Source organism: Brachyistius frenatus, unplaced genomic scaffold, assembly GCF_029030835.1.
Source record: "Brachyistius frenatus isolate BFR_SWC_R1_liver_20210118 unplaced genomic scaffold, ASM2903083v1 Contig_2, whole genome shotgun sequence".
Lineage (NCBI taxonomy): Eukaryota > Metazoa > Chordata > Actinopteri > Embiotocidae > Brachyistius > Brachyistius frenatus.
In genome coordinates, this window is record NW_027210601.1 from 5828860 (window position 1) to 5846136 (window position 17277).

At 40.3% G+C, this 17277-nt stretch overlaps 2 protein-coding genes across 2 annotated transcripts; both read left to right on the plus strand.

Moving 5' to 3' along the window:
* Positions 1–416: 416 nt before the first annotated feature.
* Positions 417–8190, plus strand: LOC138619680 (uncharacterized). Its single transcript, XM_069696331.1, has 12 exons — positions 417–719; positions 2433–2465; positions 2573–2650; positions 2739–2881; positions 2968–3090; positions 3184–3241; positions 3430–3741; positions 4192–4328; positions 4445–4561; positions 5628–5685; positions 6184–6243; positions 6357–8190. The coding sequence occupies exons 2-12, from the start codon at positions 2456–2458 to the stop codon at positions 7703–7705; spliced, it is 2445 nt and encodes an 814-aa protein (XP_069552432.1). The 5' UTR covers positions 417–719; positions 2433–2455; the 3' UTR covers positions 7706–8190.
* A 774-nt stretch (positions 8191–8964) lies between these two features.
* On the plus strand, positions 8965–16468 carry LOC138619602 (regulation of nuclear pre-mRNA domain-containing protein 1A-like). Its single transcript, XM_069696226.1, has 7 exons — positions 8965–9355; positions 11810–11939; positions 12271–12377; positions 12679–12773; positions 12951–13077; positions 14470–14645; positions 16368–16468. Exons 1-7 carry the CDS (start codon positions 9205–9207, stop codon positions 16464–16466), a joined length of 885 nt encoding a protein of 294 aa, XP_069552327.1. The 5' UTR covers positions 8965–9204; the 3' UTR covers positions 16467–16468.
* The last annotated feature ends 809 nt before the right edge of the window (positions 16469–17277 follow it).

Below are 17277 nucleotides of genomic sequence, written 5' to 3' on the forward strand. Positions count from 1 at the left end.
TTGTATAGAATGTGCTTTTTAAAAAAAATTACATTCATTATTTGCAGGAAGTTATTCAACTACTTAAGATTCATTATTTATTAAAGTATTAATCATTTATTTGTAATATTTTCCTTCGTATGTGTGGTAAGTCATTTCTTGTGCTGTCTGCGGCTACAGCTGATCAAAGTGACCCTTACACAAGGGGTCAACGGGAGGTCACAGTATCAAGAGGTTTCAAGCTCTGGTGAGGGGAGGGGTTTTCATTTTCAGGAGAGGATGGATGTCTGCTCCAAATGTACATTTACTCACCTCTTGCATGTTTTCTGCACACACGCACGCACGCACACGCGCTCCCGCTATCTTTGAGAAGCATCCTGTTTCCAAATTGCCTGCACGCTCTCGGTGCCGCGTCGTTACTCAACAGAAGCGCAGGACAGCTCGACCCCAGCCATCCGGAGGCTGACACCAACTTTCTATCGGTAGCATCAAGTCAGTCTGCAGCAGCAATTAAAAGCGTCTTGACTTTGTATCAGCTGACTTGGAAAACTGCTGGTTGCGGTCGGTGAGTTGGGAGAAGCAACTAATATCAACAGGTGTTGTAAATCGGACGGATGACGTCAGGATTGAGATGTAGTTTGACTGGTAACGGTTGTTAACGGCTGTTTAGGATGTTTTAACGTCAACTGGTTTTCTCGACTGTCGCACTGAAGAAGGGGATTTGTTCAGCTCGACGGGGGGTAAGTGTTTCTACCCTGACGTAACTCACGTGTGACGTTAAATCAAGTTTTACAATGTTACTGGGGAGTGAACAATGAACACTCGTCAATATCTTGGGTGTTTCAGCAATGGGCATCTGCAGAAAAGGACAAATAGGTCTATCCGTGTCTGTGTGTGTGTGTCTTTAACTTTATAACTAACTGGTGTTAGTTTGCGTCCCAAATTCATACTTCCTGGAGACTTTCTTGTGTGACACTGAAACAGCAGTAGGTATCGGTGAAAGTAAAAGTAACTTTAAGTTCTTCAGTCTGAGGACTCCCATAAAATGTAGTCGTCCCCCCCTCCCCCAAATCTATTTATTTATTTAGGAAATCCATAATCATAAAATATGTTTCACAAACTCCATTTATAGCGAGTCTTGCCTGGTGTGTCCTGTCCGAACTGTTTGCAGCGCCACCTGGTGGTCACAGCTACATCTTACAGTAGTCTGTGGGTGGTGTGTTTTAAACGTATGGTGAATCTCATGTGTCACTTCTGCAATTTTCAATGTGGGGACTGATACATCTTAATCAGTATGAATGAAGAAAATTTGCAAACTAATTAAGGTAAATAAATGTAATGACCCAACTATGTAACTGATATGCCACCACTTGCACCATCTAATGTCTTCCTAAAACAACAACCTTCCTCCCATACTTGTATAGAAGTATATCCTTGTAGGATCCTGTATAATTTAACTTTCATGTTGCACACAGAGCTGCCTGCGATATGTTTCTGCTGCTACAAGACGCCTATAAGTTCTCAAATTGTACCAAGGAGTGTCGACGAGAGTTGTGTGGGAGTTGTAATGGAAATGTATCACAACTTGGTTGTCTACTGTTGTACAACGCTATCAGGGTAGACATTGTGAAACTGAAGGAGGAACTGAGACTGGACTTAGAGGTTAAATGGGATCAAGAACTTCCACCAAGCGTGCCTGCAGGTGTTAAAGTGTATAAATATCCTGTACTCTGAACAGATTGGGGATTTTACATGTGGAGACCTCTGATCTCTGTATGGTGTTAAACCAATTTGCTTGTCTGATTGCAAAGTAAACTCAACAAAAAGGTACTTGAATGTGACTGTTCACAGACCGAGATACATGCTCACCGTTACTTTGAACATTGATAACGAATAGGTTAGGTTAGGTAGTTACTTTATTAATCCCCAAGGGGAAATTTTTTTATATAGTGACAATGGTGAAATTAATTGGAATGATCTTAAATCACTCTATAAAGGCACAAAGTCTTTTGTATGGTGATGGAAATTTTGGACCATGATGTTAAGTAACAATGCTGTATGTGTTAAAAAGATTGCGTTGAGGATTTAGTTTGGACCCAAATATTTATTTGTAAGTTCATATTGAAACTGATGTGGAACTTGTAAACTATGTCGTAGCTTGATAAATATTGGACTTCTGGTTTCACATGGTACCTGATGTGTTTGGTAGAATGCGTGTCATGATGATGGCAGTCAGAGAATTGTAACGGCGTTATTGTTATGATAAAATGTTAGTACAGTTTTGATTTTTTTTTTGGGGGGCTCTTCTGTTTTTATTTTTCTGAAGTTTGAAGTATTCAACTTTTTCTTGTCACACATGATGAAGTTATAAAAAGTATTTCGGGCATCTGGACAAAAGAATACTTGTATTTTCCTCCCGAAATCATTATAATGACTTCAACTTTTATGTGCAGGTGGTGTTTTGTACAACGGCAACATGCAGCCAGGTGGGGCACACAAAGGCACGTCTTCCACCAGCTGCATATTATGAACTACCATGCTTAATAGTGATCTTTCTGTGATTATGTCCGTTTGATGCTCTCTGTGTTTGTAGGTGTTTTAAGCAAAAGCCAGCTGTTGGATTCTCTGAAGGTGTATCTGAACAACAAGAACAGACTACAACCCATCATTGGTTTGTGGCAACAGATCCGTACGTTGTGTGTATGTGGTCTGTGTTCTGTATGTGGACTAAAACATTTTGTTGTTTTATGGACCTTTAGGGCTGGGCAGCATTATAGAATGTGTGAAGGTGGGTACACAGAACAGAGATGCATTGTACATGTGTCAGGTGTGTGTGTGTCGACTTAGCAGAGCTGACATGCGGAACCACATAATGGGAAGTCTCCACAGATTCAACTACATTGTAAGTAGTCCTGGAGAAGAGGTCATGATGGCAGAGTTATATGCTGCCTTATATTGAAGCTTAAAGGGTGATGTTTTGCCCGGCAGAAAGCCCGGCACCCTCACTTAGTGTCTGAACGGCAGGACGGCTTTGACCTGTCGAAGCTCGCCTGGCCACTGATGGAGGTGGCTGGGACGCTTGAAAGAGAAGAGGGAAAAGGAGATGTCCAGGTATTTTATTTTAACTATGTCTTTGCTTGTAGTTGCACACAAATGAGTGTTTTTGATAGCAGAGCTAATGTGTTTTTGTACCTTCATATAAAGGTGTTCGAGGTTGGAGATGCTGTCTACCAAAAGATGGCAACATGCAGTGAAAATGACGGTTAGTGACCTTTGTTCAGAGGGGGTGTTTCAACCTCTGTTATGTCCCCGTGCTGTCTCACTCTTGGTCTTTTGAGTTTCCTCGTACCCTTTGTGTTATTAGCATTAGTTCTGTGTATTTAAAAAAAAAAAAAAAATTATTATTATTTTTTTTATTACATATGGTTTTCTGTGTCTCTAACACCACAGCACTAGCTCTGATTAATTCCTTAAGAGATGGACAGGATGACCCTGAAAGCTATCCAGAGACTACATCATTGCACTTCCCCATCAAATCGCAGAGGATTGTTTTGCTTGCACAGAAGCAAAAGAGATCCTCAGAGAAATCCCTGGAGGCTGATGGGAATTCATACAAGATGTCAGCGTGCACTTTAAAGTCTCCTCCGACACGTACAAAAGTAGCTCAAGTCAAATCAGAAGTCTGGTTAAAAAACATCCCGACATCACCTGAGAGGAGCAAGAGCTTTCTCAATGACTACACAGGAACCAAACCTGTCATTGGTAAGCACATCAAGTATTTTACTTTTGTACTATTATACTAAAATTAAATTGAAAATGTTACTAAATTATTGTTCTGCACCATTTCCAAAAATAAGTGCTGTGAAATAGTACATGAGTGCTACTACATATACTGTGGTTGGCCACTAAATAATACAGCTCATACTCATCCCCCCCATGAAATGTCAAATTGTTGTTTTTACATATGTATAGATTTAACAAATACGAAATAGGGAGTTAATTAGGAAGGAAGATTTTTTTTTTTTTTTTTTTTTCTCCACCAGACAAACCTAGTGTCCTATTTCCACCCATGTTTGTGCTCAGCGAGGCGAGTTGGAAGCTGCCTTTAGCTACATATTTACAGGGGTGACAGGTATTGATCTCCTTATCTAACTGTCGCGTGTGTATTTTCTAAAATATCAAACCATTGTGTTAAAAACATGTTTGCAACAGGTCTTTTCCGGGTGGATGAGTGTCGAAGTGAAGGTGGCCGCTCATGCTGTTTCTTATGCCACTGCTGCCGCATCAGATCCAACAAAGAGGACATCATTGATCACCTAACCAGCTCCTCCCATCTCGTAAACTACTTGGTCAGTTTTGTAGGGATCAACAATTAAAATGGACACGTATACAAGTCCTTTACCATTATGTCTGTAGGGAAGATGCCAGGTGTGACTTTAATTTTCATAAAAATGTCTCCGTATAGATGGAAACTCATCCTGAGCAGGTGGAACTACTGACTGCAGATATTGAAGGCAACGCTCAGCTTCTCCAGTCACTGGCAAAGAAAGTGGAGCGAGAAGAGGGCAGAGGAGAGCTGAAGGTACCCTAGTTTCTTTTCACCACAGCTTATCCTGCAGTGTTTATGCTGCCTGGAAGATGACTCGTATATCCTTTTCCATATGATTTAATTTCACTGGTGTAGCGGATTAGCATTCGGGGCACCACTTCCTGCCGTCAGAAAGACTCAAGATTTAATTTTGATATACAAATGTGATCAGTCAACATAGTCTGAATCTTGATTTCTACATTCACGGATTTCTTTTAATATATTCTAGGAAATACAAAAAAAAAAAAACTTCTTGGTCTAAGTAAGAATATTTATTGAACAATATTCACACTAAGAATAACACATATGAATAGTTATTGAAGTATATGGATTATGGATGCAATGAACAGGATTTCTCTGCTAACAGAGGGATGGTGGGAACAAATAATAGTTAGGTTATGAAGAACGGAGCTAGTTCCTGATGTAAATGGAAGATAATGAATTTAGAATGAAAGATAATGAATTTAGGATCAAATAAATCGGCTATCAAGACATCAACCCGATGGATCAAAGCACTCCGATAGATTATGGAGGGTCGTCCCAACATGCCTCTTTCCTACAGACCTCTGTAGTACTTTATATGAGTAACTAAAGGCAGGCAGAAAGTATGCAGATTAACTACATAAGCAGGGCTTGTAAGCATTAATTATATGTTCAATTTATACAAATGTTAACCATTTGCATGAGAAACAAACACAATAACACATGAAAACCATGATGAGATGTGTGTACATCATAGTTTCAGCTTGAGTACTGAGTTTTTCATTGTGGAGTTGTAACATTGTTCAACCTTGAGGCAGCAGACATGAGTTGTCTGGAGGTCAGTTGGTTCTCACAATCAAGAGTCAAACCTTGTGAAAAAGGGGAGAAAATGTTTATTGGGCCTGGTGGGTTTTGCGGCGTGAAAGCTTTGGGTAGTTTTATCTGTAGACCAGCGGTGTCATGTGTTGTAAGTGTGTGTGTGTGTAACCTGAGGATGACTGGATGCTTGGTATGTGCTGAAGAGGATCTCTTATCTCACTGCTCTCGTCTGACCTTCAGTTTACAAACATGTCTCCAGGTAGTAAAAGCACCAGAATCCCTCTGTCTGCTACTCGCTGGCAAAAGTTACCACTGGTGTAAGTATGGAGTCTTTTCTTTGTTTGGCCATAAACCAGTCACTTCTTTTACTCTAACTCTGCTCTGCAGGTGTGACTTGTGTGTAAGTATAACATTTAACTGTCTGTCACTTCACATTATTACTTGGACTCTGACCTGACAGCGTGGTGTCGTACTTGATGCTGTGCTGAAAAGTCTTAAGGTCTCAAATTTCAAACATTCACTCCCTTGGGGGAGACAAAAAAGAAGAATTTTTGTATTTACTACTTTTGTCTTCAATAATCAAATATATATTTTGCAGAAAGTTTTGTATACACCTGTTGTTGTATTACCCATATTTTCCTTTTCCCTCTTAGTTATTCTGTTTATGCTCAGTGTCTCTCTTACTGTACATGGGTTTGAATGTTTAATGTTTCAATAATTCATTTTTGAACACTTTTTTTTTTGCATCCAGTGCACTTGTAAGTGCATCTTTTTTTCTTTGTATATCCCCTTGTATTGTTTTTGTTTTAATTCAGGTATAAAGATGCTGTGTAGCAAATGGACACATACTAACAAAAAGAGAATACCCATCAAAGGTGTGTGTCTTTTAAAGCTACACTTCACCTTTCCTTTCAACAGTAAATTTATTCTTGTAATATGCCCGTTCCATTTCAACCTGTCCGTGTCCTGTCTTTGCTTTGTGTTTCAGGGCCGATTGTGAATGAGACTTCAGTTCGAGGCTTACCAGAGAAATCCACTGTAACGCTGTCCAAACAGGGAAACAGAGTAACAAGGAGAAAAATGAGGAAACGGGTTAATACTGTATTCAACGTGAGCCTGCCTATTACCAAAGGTTCACTGCTGCTGGAGAGGATGTTTTTCAGCAAGGTAGGCCTCCCTGTGTCTTCTGCATCACTCTCATCTGACTTGGATTTCATTCCCTCGCCGGAGTCGCAGATCGTGGATGACGAGTTGGACTGTGACACCGGATCATCTGCAGTTAGCCGTGTTGAACACACCTCCACGTGTGAAACCTCACAACTACAAGAGTTCGATAGTGGAGATACCGATGCTGGTCAATACACACCAGGAAAAAACATCACAGTCACTCTGTTTCAAGATGTGGACGGTTGTGTCAGTGACCGTGTGTACTTCAACCAGACTAAAGACATAATGGGGACAAAAGACCAGGAGGTGTGTGGAGAAATGAAGTACAACAGACGGTATGGTTCTCAAGAAAGTCAAAAGTTTGATGAGAAGTGGGAAAATGAAGCTCTGCAGACACAATATGAGGGACAGTTTCCTGCTGGGTCCCACACTCAGGACTGGCCATCTTATTACTCCTCCTACAGACACGACGAGGGTTACACTGAGCAGTGGTACAATTCAACTTCAGAGAGGGAAGTTGGAACAAGAGTGGAAGGGCAACTCAAAGACATGAGCTCTGATGCTATTCAACAGTATTACCCACAACACCTCCAAAATCACTACATGGCGTCAGATAATGCAAGTCCTCTGATGGACAGTGCGGGGGGGCATTATAGACTTTCTGGTGAACCCATTCCTGTTGTAGACGACGCTGCCAGGATAAACATGCAAAGTCATCTGGAAGATTCCCTCTCGCACGGGAGCATCATTTCACCAGAGGCTGGAGGTCAGCCTCTGACTGAACAGAGAGGATTGCAAACATACATGGAGTTCCCCGTTGACCACGTTCAGCCCACTCCACAAAGTTACGCGACACAATCTACAGCCTATCAAGCCAGCCAAGTAGACTATGGGTTGATGTCTAACCCCAACCAACAGATTGGAGCTTGGACAAACTCTTACCAGCACTTGCCTCATCCTTTAAGCAGCTGTGGTGGTAGTTGGGGTGTGACACAGTCCAATTTCTTCATCCAACCCCAGCAGGCTCCATATTATAGAGCCCACTCTGATGTGCATTTCAGAACTACTGGTTTGTCAGGCTTCATGATTTCAGAAGGTGGAAAAGGAAACACTCCATTTATGTTTGCATTTCCCAGTTGTAATTCTGAAAACAATGCCACACCTTACTAAGACTACATTTTGACTCGAGGGATTTGTGTCCACATTGAAAGAAATCACACCTGGATGGTCCAGAATGGGATGTAATCATACCGGGGCATTTAAAAAAAAATTTTTTTTTTTTTTTTGCTTAAGATAAATGTACTGGCTTTCTGTTATAAATGGTAGCGTCCTAATGGATGGATTGTTTTGCTGCAGTGATTCCAGCCATTCAACCGAAATGTGCCCAGACTGAAATATTTCTTTTGATATGCTCAGAAATGTAAGTGTTAATGGTGAACATGTAACTGTTGCATCATCGCATTGCATAAAAACAAACATTTAATACATCCTAGTAGTTCATTACAGCAACAAAAAATTATGTGTTTCCACAGTGAGACTGTGATTTGGTAGTCACTGAGTACGTTGAACTGTTTACACTCACTGTTTTCTATTTCCTTTGGACCATTATGCCAATGTGACTGCTTTGCTTCTGAAATAAAGCACTGCAGAGGTTACCACTTTGACCTGTTTTGCTGATTTGGGGCACCAGTGACATTTGTATATTTATGTGGTCAATGATGTAATATCAAATATTATGAGATCAAATACAACTTTCTTTGATTGGTTGGACTTCAGATTCCATTAAGCCTGGATAGTAAATGCTTTTTTGTTAAGTTGTGGGCTTTAACAAAATGTGGCTAATTGTGTAATGCAGTGTTGTGGTCAATAATGGATGAGTTTATGGATGTCTTTGAGTTTATTCATTTATGAGGTTGAATCATCTCCTCCGTGGCATCCTTCCTTGTTGATTACAACAGTAATTGGGTACAGCAGCAAGGAAATGAAGGTCAACTTCAATAAGGATTTATGATGAAAATAGATTGTAGAAGAGAGTTCAGAGAGTGCAGGCTTTTATATCTGCAAAACCAAATGTCCTCAGACATGTGGGGGAATCGAATTTATGCATTTGGTGATTACGTGTACAATACAATGCAATTTAACAATCCTAAAGTAAACATACAAACACTGGAGAAAAAAAAAAAAAAGTTTGTTCAGTTGTGCATAGCCTGCAAATGTTACTCAGGTTGTGTTCAAATAAACAATTGGATATAAGCCTGCAAACCGGTCACATCTACTTTGTATCGGTGCGAATGCTTAGTCATTGACACTTCAACTGCCACATGTATTCCCGAAATAGTCACTGTAATTTCCGTGGAACATGAACGCAACATAGCTACGGAAGCACTCCTTGCAGGCTACTGTAGTCTCTCCCCCCCAATCCCCCCCCCCCCAAAGCAAAGGCAACAAGGCAAGTCGCTCCTGAACACCAGCGAGAGGACGGCGGTAGCTCGTCAGCGTAAATAAACCGTCTTTAACATTGCAAAGGTTGCGTACGACATTTAATGTGGATGGCTGAAGTCCCCGTGGCGAGCGGCTGACCTGGTGCGAGACGAAAACACGTCTGGGAGAAACCTCGAAGCTGCCCCTTTTCTCCCAGCGTCTCCCACTTGAACCCCGCTCTCGTCGAGATGTCAGCTTTCTCCGAGGTGGCTTTAGAAAAGAAACTGTCCGAACTTAGTAACTCTCAGCAAAGTGTGCAGACGCTGTCGCTGTGGCTCATCCACCACAGAAAACACTCCAAGACCATCGTCGGTGTTTGGTTCAACGAGCTGAAGAAAGGTAAGGCTGATGCGGAACGCTAGCTGGTCCCTCGTAGTAAACACCACGAAACGTGCTCCTCCCGAGTCGCAGACAGATTGCGCAGCCTTCGGCCGCATCAGCTGGTTATTCTGTCGGAAGCTTTATTTGTACAATTACAACCATTGCAGCCAAACTAGCGTTAAAAAAAACAAACAAACAACGATAAGACAGCAGGTTGTTGTTAGCACACTTCCTGCTAACGCTAGCCAACTTTGGAGCGATCACGTTACCAGTTTTAAATGTTTTTTTTTTTTTTTTTTACAAAACCGGCATTATAACCACGAGTTATCTATAAAAAAAACAACAACAAAAAACCTCGTTTGTTTTCGTGTTAGCTGGCCACGTGGACGTTGTTAAAGATACTCTTTAAATTGACGCTGTATGTCTTGAAATGTGTGCAACACTGATGTTTGCTCAGGTTAAATATACGAGACCTCATTTAATGTATGACGACGTTTCACCCACTCGCTGCACAGATTTAATTCACTTATTAAAGCTGCACCACTATAAAGTTAGTAAATTAACATCTGTGGTGATTACTCTTTGTAATATCTTTCAAACCTTTATAATCTGCCGAGCACTTATAGCAACGCCATGAGAGCAACACATTCATTTCAGATTTTTGTTTTTTTTTTTTTGTCAACTAATTCAATATTTGTCAATTGGATATTCATTAATATGATTGTAATTTGAGCTCATTTTCTCCACGTGTTCACATCCGATGCATAAACGGCTAGTGTCACCTTGTCAGACTTTAATTGAAAAATAAAAGAATCCTGAATGTATTAAACATTAGTGTATAATACAAATGTAAGGAGTGGCCTGCAGATTTGTAACATTTTATTGTTATTTTGTACTATTACCATTCAAATTGCATAAAATGAAAGTAATTGATTCCTAACCTAACACTGATTGCTGTAGGCAGACAAATTTAAGTTAGGTTTTACTGAATGTGGAGTTGCAGTGTAAAAACACAATTCAGTTGTATTTTTGCGAGGTTTAATTCAGAACGGCCTTTTGTAGAGATGTCAGGCATGGCTGTAGTTGTAGCTAATACTGGCACACTTTTCCTTGGGGTGCTGGTTAACAACCTAATGATATCTCAAGTGGATGTTGTATTTTAGGACTTTCTCTGAGGACTGAAAGGAGAGTTCAGTGTTAAAGGCGGTAGGAGACAGAGATGGCACTCTGGAGACTTGTGCTCGTCTCGGTGCCGACTGTGACCTGTCAAATAACAACAGAATTATGCATCAATTATGAATTTCCTGCGCTGAAATTCTGTTGGACGTAAAGAATATCTTCATTTTCCAGAACAAAGTCTCCATAGTTTAAAAAAAAAAAAAAAAAAAAAAAAGTAAAGCGAATCAGCTCATGTTTGGATCTTGCTTATGATTAATAGGCTGACAAATCTGCTGACTCGTTTTGATGCCCTGTAGTGCGGGAGGTTTACAGACCGTCTTAATTTTACTGACAGAATCTGAGTCTCCCTAATTTCTGTAGTTTTGTGAGGAACAGTGACTAAATAGTGAGCAGAGACCCACCAATAGCCGATGAGAGCCAGCTGACCAGGAAGTGTCACCCACCCCACAAGCCCAGAGCACAGTGATATTGATATGAAACGGCATCTCCGTGGCAGTAGAAGATCAGATATGTAGAAAGAACGACTACATTTCTTACGATCACTCATTTCCGTCTACCCTCCACCTATGTACAAATACCAATAATATTAGCTTGTAGCAGTAGCTTTACAAAATCTCTCCTTTTGTTGAGTGAGGAAATCAAAATCATTTTTGAGTAATGAGCTGAGGCTAACCTAGAAATAGCTTCTTTTTTTTTTTTTCATAACAGTACAACTTTATTTGTAATTCACCTTCAGCTCACGCTGCAAAATGTATAAGCCATAACGATTCGGTCTTCTCAGCCATGACTTCACCTGAGCACACGCAGGTGCAATCAGCTGACTGTGACGTTCTGCCTCTGTGTTAGTGAAGGTCTGACGTCACGTTTGATGACGTGAGTTTCTGCGACATCTCAAGCCGCTTGAATCACCATTCTGAAAGAGTTTAGTATAAACGCTGCGTGTGAGATGCTGCTTTTTGACTGAATCTTGCAGTGTTTGCGTGTTCTTATGATTAAAATATTGTTGTTATATCTTTGGTCTTCCACTTTTTTTTTAATATTAGTTAAGATTTTAAAATCCTCTATCGTACATCAAGCATTATTTCTGACTGATTTCTGTCTTTTATACTATACAAGTTAAACTGATTCATAACGGGACAGCTTGGTGGGAAAAACATGGCTTTTCAAGAAAAGAGTTCAAACATGTTTGTGCATGTAAACCTATCACTGTATGTCTCAGCCAAGGGTTCAGTGTGGGAAATCATAATCAAATCCCCTTGTAATATGTATATTTGTACATTTGAATGCACACAGCTCCGGTATCACGCAAGCTGACCTTCCTGTACTTGGCCAATGACGTCATTCAGAACAGCAAGAGAAAAGGACCAGAGTTCACCCAGGACTTCGCACCGGTCATCGTTGATGCATTCAAACATGTGTACAGGTCAGATTATATTTGACAGATAAATGGCTCAGGAACATGCATTGTTACGTCATCTTATATAGGATTCTGCTGCTAAATGATGGCATTTATATTCATTTAAATATGACGCACAGTTTTGATTTAAAAAAATTGATTTAGAAATATGAGAGAATTGCAGCTCAAAATGTGATTTCCATTTGGACTTAAGGAGGGGACTTTGCCAAAACACATCCCCGTATATTCACGTTGAACTAAGTTATTGTCAAGTTTACCGCTGTTCCTGTATTGTCCCGTACAGACATTCACAAAGCTGTTTACGGTGAATGTGCCTGTGCTGTGTGTTCCTGTGCAGAGAGAGTGAGGAGGGCTCAAAGAAACAGTTGGGTCGGGTTTTGTCCATCTGGCAGGAGAGAGCCGTGTACGAGAACAACCTGCTGGATCAGCTCTCGCAAGTCTTATGTGAGTTCACCCAACACCAACCTGTGCAGGCTCGAACGTAGTGATGAACAGCCAGCCACGTCTCTTGATTGTGAGCCAGTGTGACTGCTTGCTCTGCCAATCTGCTGGTTTGTACCTCACGAGCTCAGTCGTCTTAACTGCACAGAGCTCGCACCCATAACGTTACATGAGAGGATTCCTTACAGTGAGTGTGAAGCCTTAAAGTTGCAGCGTAGTTTATGACATGAAATGTGCACCATTTCCTAAAATGTCTACATGTGAGGTTTTTCTTTGTCTTGTCTTATGTTCTTGGGAATTTAAGATGGAGAAAAGAAGGCTAAGAAGAGGTCATACGAGGAAATCCAACCAGACGATGAGGGCTTTGCCTCCCAGAGCTCCCCAGCTGAGCCCCCACAGGTGCCGTCCGAGTCAAACAGAGCAGACAGTTTAAAGTTAATACAGCTGCTTCTGTATTTTAATATCAACCCTTCTCTGCTGCCTCTCCAATGCTGTTTGTGACACGTACTTAAATACCAGACCCTCTTGTGCTCGCCTCACCTCGCTCCCCTGCTTATCATTCTCCCTCCACCTCAGACAGCGGAGTTAATTCGAAGTCTGCAGGAGCTGGAGAATGCAGCCTCTGGCGACTCGGTGCTGCGTCAGCGCATCTCCTCCCTCCCTGCTGAGGTGCAGGACACGTCACTGCTTAACAGGATCACAGGTAGGATGCAGGACTGCTGTATTATATATGCATACACACACTAGTCTGTTCCAAAGCTCAAGTCATGGTCATGAAGTTGTACGAGACAATGAATTTGTCATCAACAACTGCGATCATTTTATAACACTGTTATATCATAAACCCAATCACAGGTTAATAATACACCCAATGAAGAAGAAGAGCCCATTTATTAGCACCAAACATTGGAATATATTTATTAAAATTAAATTTCTGCCTGCCTTTAGGCTTTGTAAACAAAAACTTCACAGATCAGATATGTGTTAGAAAAATTACTCAGAGGCTGGATTCAAAATCAAACATATCGGACATTTATTCTTGCAAGAAGGAGCAAATACATGTACACTCAAAGAAGGATGTCCAGCATTGCTCAACGTCTCTCCTCCGTAGGGCAGCTTTTATACAGTGTGACAAGCAGTTGACATTCACCCCCATTCCCTTTACATCTGAGTTCAGTTGCAGATCACAAGATAAGGACATGTGGACGTCGTAAATTAGACGTCGTAAAAGAGACACTAGGAACTTCCTAAGCCACAGGCAAAGAAAATAAAACTAATCTTATTTTCTTTCCATCAATATGACATAAAAAAAAAAAACACTTAAATATACAAAGCCTATGACTGAGATATACAAAGAAATAACTGACAATGACAGGTACCAATAATCAAAATACACAATACACAAGGGTGTCAATAATTCTCAACTCGTGTTCCATTAAACCACAGACGAAGAGGAGATGATGTCACTAAAAGATCAAATCTCAAACGGGATAAAATGACGTGGAAATAAAGATGTAAATATTTCATTTATTAGTTGTATTCAGCTGTTTATATACAGATGAATAGAAACAATTATGACAATTATGTAAATAATGTAAAATATTACAGTAAACTGTGTGGGGTGTCTCGTTATATTGCTATTTGTGTGAAAGGAAATCGGTGGATAAGAAACAGATGAAAATACACCACCCTCACATATGCACAGACATACAGTACGTTAAAGTTCAATGCTGAGTACATGCAGTGGGGGATTTTCCTGGATATTCAAAGATGTCTCATCAGAGGTTTTCATTATATAGAAACCTGTATCGTCTCAAGACATGAGACAATACATCCAAGTCATTTAACCACTTTGACAGTAAAAGGCTACAAAGCCGTCACCTCGAGAGACCGACACTAAAACAAACTGAGGTGCAATCGAGCAGGACACTGAAGCCAGACAGATAAAAAAAGGGCTTAAATGTCTCTGTCTGCCATAAGAAGATATACATTGCGCCAGCACTGATAGATAAGTGAATGACCCTCGGCTGAAACCCCCAACACCGGCTATATTTAAGCTTCGGGCATTGGTCTCTGTGTGCCTTCTGTGCTTCAGATAAAGAATCGGGGGAACGGCTCTCCCGGCTGGTGGAGGAGGCCTGCATGCTGCTCGCAGACTACAGCGGCCGCCTGGCGGCTGAGATTGATGACAGGAGGCAGCTCACGCGGACACTAACGGTGTTCCTGCAAAGCCAGAAGGATGGTTTGGTCCAGAACGAGCAGAAACTTGAAGTGCGTGAATAACTTTCTTTCTTTCAATTAGAATTAGTTGTGTTTGTGTCTGTGTTTTGTCGTGTCCGCCTCATCTTTGAGTCATCGTCACTCACTGCTGGTGTTCGTCTCTCTTGTGTGCTCACACTTCTGGTTTTTGTCAATGTTTTGACGATATATTCTGTCATGTATTTCAGCACGTTGCATGCTCTGTGTTGTTACTGAACCAGACTGCATCTCTCAGTTTGACTGTTAGGCCTGCTGGCGTTACAAAGTGAGGAAAGACTCCTAATTAGACACAAACTTGAGATCCAAGTGAGGTTTCCCCTCTTCACTGTGAGACGCTTGTTTCATTTAGCTCAGTTTTCTCAGTGTGTTCTGCCCATGAGGTAAGTATCGACCAATTTAAGTATTTTTTGTTTTCCCATAGTATTGCTTTTTTTCTTTTTTTTTTGTGGTGACAATAACTGTCCAGCCTTTATTCACAGGATACCAGGAGGAAAAATATCCCATATTTGTATCTCAACTCAGTCAAGACCTTTGTAATAAACCTGAAAATAAAAAATGAAAGTGATTTTGTGAGTGATTTTATTTTCCTCTGAGACTTGCAGCTCCTGTTAAATCATTGTACAAATTTTCCATTTCAATGATGCTCTACAGTCATAGGATTTAAAACTTAAAGTTTTTTGTGGTATTGTTAGAAAATGCTACACACTACTACACACTAGAATTTTTGTTATTCTTCAACAGAAGATGTAGATCGAACAGAAGGAAAATGTTCACTTCATGATGTTATTACAGAGAAAACCACAACAAAGAAATTAAAAGGATTTCAGGCATCTTGGTATAGATGACGGGATATTGAGAGCACAGAAGGATATTTTGTTATTTGAAAGTGTTTAAGTCATCCTGAACTGTTAAAAACACCTGCAGCCTTAAGAAATGTGTTTGGCTTGCACAGCTCACCTTCATGCATCAGTTGTTTGACAATTATATCCCATAAACACATCTTAGAAAGTAATATGCGTGGCAAAGGCAGAGCAGGGAATTAAAACATTTGACAGACAGGAAGTAAACAAATGGCGAATAAACATGAATTATTACTTAACATGAATTCCTCCTTTGTTGGCTTGTTTTCAGCTGTCTACCCCCCATACTTCTGTTTTATTTCATACACTGTGTGATCATCTATACAACACAGATATTAAACTTTAGATGCTTCCTCTCCAAAGAATCTGAAACTCTTGTGTTTTTTTTTGGTTTGATCCCCTTTGATGTGTGTAATGTAAATTAAATTAAACCGTGACACAGGTTAGTCATAAACCTGAGGTAATATAGTTTCATTATAAATTCAGTGGTTTGAAAAAAAAAAAAAAAAGCTGAATGCATTACAAGTTTACAGGCTATATATATATATATCCAAATATATTTATAACACCCTCGCCAAACCTTTTTGCATGTGCACAGTGTTGTTTTCTAATGGGACTAATTTTTAAAGGACAACACACCATGATTGATAGAAGTCTTTGGGTGGACATTTTAACTTCAGTTTGACCTTAAGCTAACATCTTTCCAATTTACAGTAATAATCCTACATTTCTATGTTGTCTTGATATCCTTGATGTAGAATTTCTAACTAGATTGTGTCAATCACATCATATTGGTGTTGAGACAAAAAATAAATAAACAGACTGTGAGATCTTTGAGCTCTGATGGACTGTTTTCTGTTATGGACTTTTTCAGGAGTACAAACGCAAACTGGCGAGGGTGACCCAGGTCCGGAAGGAGCTGCGATCCCGTCTGAACAATCTTCCAGAAGGACTCTACAACCCCTCAAACTGACTGGAGGTTTCTCCTCTGCACCACCACACGTCCTTCCTGCTACTGGATCATCTCAACCCAACTCAAGAAATGTCTGTGTGTCCCCGCACGCTGACCTTTGTTTCTCAGCATCTCCAACCGATCGAATCATCCACATGTCTGTTATAAACGGGAATGTCTTCTTTTACTGTCTGCAAACTCATCTCTTAGTTTTAGAGTAAAAACACTGTAAATGAAGGTTTACTGTCATCAGAAACAGGCCTCTCATGCTTTGGCCCCTGCCATCTAACTCTTTCAGCTTTAAAGATGTACGGAGGATGCTGGTGTGATATTTTTCTATTTATAGCAACTTAAGATAATACACCTTTAGTGTGATCAGTCATAATAATGAGCAGTATTTTGAATTGCTGTTCCTCTTACTGTTTTTGGCAAATGCATCTGTCTAACTTTTGGTTGTAGATAAGTGCATCAGTTTTTCAAGCTGGGATAATTGTTTTCATGCAGTGTGATAATGGCCTCTGAAGAGACTGATATACTTAAAACCATTTTCCTTCAACTCATGTTACTATAATTTACATGAAGCCTAATAGTAAAAGGGTTGTGTAAATCTTTGTTTGGTTTCATGTAAATATGGTGGAGTTAATTCCTGCTCCTGCTCATAAGTGCTTATGATTTGTATCTGTGTTGTGTCTCAGACCTCGAGGGTACTGAAATGATGAATGAAAGAGTTGTGCTGTCCTCTACTGTAATGCGTCATAGTTTTATCCTTGAAAGTCTCCTGAATGCTGTGTAGATGCCTCCCACAGCTTATGAAGTGCCCCAGTTTTCAAAT